The 4756-nt window shown below is 39.4% G+C and overlaps 1 protein-coding gene and 1 pseudogene across 1 annotated transcript in view; one reads left to right on the forward strand and one right to left on the reverse strand.

Annotated features, from left to right (window-relative positions):
• Window positions 1-2675: 2675 nt before the first annotated feature.
• LOC105811199 lies at window positions 2676-3679 on the reverse strand (annotated as a pseudogene).
• A 118-nt stretch (window positions 3680-3797) lies between these two features.
• The window catches only part of CENPC (centromere protein C), a 105556-nt gene continuing 104597 nt past the window's right edge, over window positions 3798-4756 (forward strand). Inside the window, 1 exon segment of the mRNA XM_012645340.1 lies at window positions 3798-3881. Coding sequence (XP_012500794.1) covers window positions 3798-3881 — 84 coding nt within the window.

Below are 4756 nucleotides of genomic sequence, written 5' to 3' on the forward strand. Positions count from 1 at the left end.
TGCTCTCTCTCGTTCTTCCACTCTCTGCCATGGGATAATGAGCATGAAGGTCTTTGCCAGATACTAGTGCCATGCTCTTGGATTTCCAGGACCATAAGCCAAACAAATTTCTGTTCATTCTAAACTACCCAGTCTGTAGGATTCTGTTATAGCAACATAAAACAGAATAAGACATTTAGCAAAAAGTATCGGGCAGAGAAAGCTCTAGGTTTTCAAACTTTCATTTTGTTCTTTTATGTTTTCTGAGCTGTAGATCACTAATATTATCATCCATGGATGGAGTCCCCACAGTTTTCTAGGGAGATTTACAGAGCTATACTGGGGCCAAAATGCACTCAATAATTGCATGTGGGAAATGGTCCTTGAGATATTGGATTTGGCCTGGCACAGCTCACGGAATGATGGAAGCAAAGACTATTAGAAGGAATTCTGATTTGTCTTACAGGGGGCCTGAGAATTTCCATCATTGCCTGTTTCCCCTTCAGTATTCCAGAACCACTCTATATTTTGGAAAGCATGGGCCCAGTAAGATCAGCCTATTCTCAAAAATCAAAGCAAGCAAGGAATCTTCAGTCTGATCATCCTCTCCTAATGGAAAAAACACATGGTTTTCTCCACCAGTATGGGTCCCACTGATCCTGCAACTGTAGCTATGGGAGCTAAAGTGTCTACAAAGCGAGTAGAACAATACAGACTGATACTCAGTAAATCAGAGAAGAGTTTTCAGATGCATTATCAAAATGAAAACAGTTTGTAACAGAAATTGGGAGTTGAAGATTCAAAATTACTGCTTTGCCTTTATAATGAGTCTAGACCTGCTTCTTGCTACCCAAACCTTCAAATGATAAAAGTCCAACCTAATTTTTTTATCATGCCTGATCTCTCTGCTTAAGTCTAATTTAATTTTTTGAGACAAAAACCATAACTATTTTTTAGTTTCAGTGTACTAAGAAAATGAGTTAAATGGCATAGGAAAACTTCCCAGTAGGATAAATGACCTAATCCATTTTCTTGGCAACTGGTAACTGATGTAATACAGGAAGGAAGTGAAAGGAAGGAAGAGGAGGAAGACTGGATGCTGAAAATTGGAGTATGAGAAAATTAGTTACTGACTTTATGGCTGGAGAGTCTCATGGGAGAGAGAAATGAATGCCTCTAGAAAAATACGTAAAGACGGGAACATTTTTGTGAAATAACCATCTGGTTAATTATGTCTTTCTTACATATTTTTTTAAAAATAAGCAAAATTAAAAAAAAACAGTTCATCAGACATTGTAAGTTACTTTTACCTGCTAATTTGTAAGTCAAATTCATCTTTAATATACCAAATTATGATATTTAATATATCAAATTATGTCCCTCTAAAAAAAAAACACTACAAAATGCAAAAATCTTGGTTAAATATTACTAGCCAGTTAGATCTGTCTACAATTATCAACATCATTGTACCATGGCATCATTACAATGGAAATCCTCTTATAGATATTTCGAATATTGGGCAGTGAATAATGAATGTGTAAGTAAGGAAATGTAGTAGAAAAAATGTCTGAGCACAGGGAGAGAAGCCAATTTTGCTGCTAACCAGCTCTGAGACCTTGAACAAGAAATTTAACTTCTCTGGAATCCCAGCTTCCTTGCCTATGAAATGAGGTGACGGACTAAATGACTTCTTGTCTGAAGAGCTGCAATACGCTTCTAAGTAGTCTGCTGATTTCTATTCTTTTTATTCTCTAATTTATTTAACATGCAACCTAATCGAGACTCCCCTGCTTGAAACACTTTAAAGACTGTCATTGCTTTTGAGATTCCTTCTTTCGTTTTTTCAATGAACACTAAATATTTATGGAGTACCAACAATGTGCTCAAGCATGGCACACAATGTCCTTCTTAATAGGGCCTTTTAAATCGCAACTCCTCAAAATACCCTCTGCTCCAGTAATTTTGTTTACTCTCAGTTGCCTCCCTGTGATCTTCCTTATCATCGCATACCTTTTCAACCACTGTACTCTGTGCTTGGATGCCCTTCCTCCCCCTTGTTTATATGGCAATGTCCTACGCATCCTTCAAGATCCAGGTTAATGGTGAAGATTTTGTGATTCCCTAAAGCCTTCTCCATCTCCAAGGGAAAAGATACTACTCTCACTTCTGCATTCCAATAGCACTTGGCACATTTCTTTATTACAATATTTGTTTTGTTGTATTTTAGTCATTGGTACACATTCTGTATCAACAGGAAAATGAGTTTTTCAAAGGGGGAGATTGTGTTGAAGTAGCAGTTGATAAGAAGTAGATTGCAATACCATTTATTTAATGAATAGCTTCCAGCTCAAAAATATGATTCTAATTTGGAGAATTGTTAGCTTCCATTGTGACAGAAGTTTCCTTTTTCTGATATACGTGACCATTGGTTGACATATGATTCTTTTGTTGCCGTGCAGAACAATCATGTTACTTTGAAACGATTGAAAATACAGGTGAGCCAAACTACTGTAGTCCTCAGCCAGTCGTACACCACTGGTTGAAAGGGTTTTCAACCAAATGAGAAACTCTACCCCTTGTCTCCAGTGGGACAGGCACCAGATTCCCACAAGCAGGAGCTCCCATGTTCTGTAGCACGTGGCATCTGACCCTGGAGTGGAGTGAGCGGGCACAGAGCCCCAGCGCTGGGATTCAGACTAGATGGCGTTTCGCCATTGTGTGCCATGGTGTGTCAACGCTTTCAGGCTGGGGGCACTGGTGTGGTGACCACAGCTCCCCTGAGAAGTCACACCCACTTGAAAAACCTCATGAATAGCTTTTCAGAAACAGTGGAAATTGCAGTCTATTAAACCTTTCTGTTCAAAGCTTTCTTCCCTAAGAATGCAGACCAGTGCCACAAATGTAGTCACCTCCTTTAAATAAAGGACAGTTGTATTATTCAGCTTGATAATTGCCATAGATGTTTTGTCTTAAGCACTTCCACTTCCGTCTTCCTTTAACCCATGTACGCAAGACACGTCAATCACGACATCAATCATGTCATAGCAAAGTTCATGAGACTGCATATCCACAGGGGAACGTCTGTTGCAATGTAGGTTTTGTTGACAACATCGAAGAGAAAAGCTTTTTCAATATTTGAATTTGATATAAAGATATTTAATAGGTTTTCCAAGGTCTGCAGTTGTGGGATGAGTTTCTGCACCACCTTACTAAGGGCTTCAAATGTTGAATGGTCCTAGTTACTAGTCAAATAAAAGCTAAGGTGGAGTTTTTCTAGCCCAGCATCTGCAAGGTCATCATTGGCCCTTTGATGAATGTTCCTCTGTGTTTCTATTTTGTGATCATCAGAGAGACCATCATCTTTGTGAATAAAAAGCTCAAAATTCATGTCTGGCTGAACTTTGTAGGCTTTAGGAACAGTAATGCGAAGTCTTGTTAAAGCCTCCAGGTAGTCACCCTGTGCACCAGTGACATAGATCAATGCTCCTGCTCCCCTGAAGATCATCTCATAGTCAGATGTTGGGTCAAAAAAGTCCATTTGTCCAGGAAAATCCCGTATCTGGAAATTTACAAAGGAACTATTGGAAATGTCCTCTTTGTAAATCTTATTGGTACTTTCCAAAAAGAGGGTCTCATTGGATGACATCTTATGAAACGCCACCTTCTGGATGGAGGACTTGCCGCAGAGCCCCATGAGCAGAATCCTTTTTTTGGGGGGGTCTTGGAGCTATCATCCCCAGCCCTACCCCACCCCACCTCACCACAGCCCACGCTGGTCCCCGTCCCAACCCCGCTACCATCGCCTCCTCCTCCATGCCATGGCGAAGTCCTTTGGAAACCAATCAGCCCCGCGGTCACTGCGGGCGAGGGGCGTCTCCTCGGCCCGGTACTGCAGGGACATGGTGCTGTGGCCGCCGCCCGCACCCTGATAGGCCAGGCCAGGCCAGGCAGCATGAATAAGTGAAAAGTTATTCTAACATTGAAGGTGACCCCAATCTAGTCCCATTTTGCCAAGATGAATGCTTTTCAGTATCAGACAAATTTCCTGTATCGATAACACATAATTTCTGCCCCCATGTCTTTGCTTGCAGTTTATCTTCCTATTTCCTTTAACTTTTTAAAATCTCTTACTGCCAGAGAGCTACAGTTTTGGTATTTTATCATTTATGAGTTTCTATAGACACTTGAATTTACAAATATCTTCTATATCATGCCCTAGGATTACAGGCTGAGCCACCATACCCGGCCATGCCTTACATATATTTAATTTTAAATGATCCAAGCTTAGCAAGCAGTATGACGATTCGCCAAAAGATGCTTATTCTGTATCGTAAGTTATAGCTGACAAGAAGGCAGGCACTGTTCAAACTACTTTTGATAGTTTTTTACAAAGAACTAAAGCACTTTAATGCTTAATATTTCTAACCTAAATTACAATGAACTGAAGTTACAATGTACTAAATAAATATTAGTTTTATTCATTTCCTCACAAATTCGTAATGGACAATAAGATAGTTACAGTTTTGACAAAATACTGCAAAGGTCATGAAACAATCAAAATTTTCCCCATTGATATTAAGATACTAAGATCTCTTTGGATATTTTCAGCTTACATGGTCATTTTTAAGGTCCCATGATACCTTGCACGACAACGGCTGCCTAAAATGTAAAAAACCAAGACCTACATTATTTGCCAATTTGCACTCAAAGTAACTTAAGTCTTTTCAAAGCTAAAATTATAATGTAGAACTATATTATTAAGCTCTTGAAAAGCAAA

Source organism: Propithecus coquereli, unplaced genomic scaffold (genome assembly GCF_000956105.1).
Source record: "Propithecus coquereli isolate 6110/MARCELLA unplaced genomic scaffold, Pcoq_1.0 Scaffold230, whole genome shotgun sequence".
Lineage (NCBI taxonomy): Eukaryota > Metazoa > Chordata > Mammalia > Primates > Indriidae > Propithecus > Propithecus coquereli.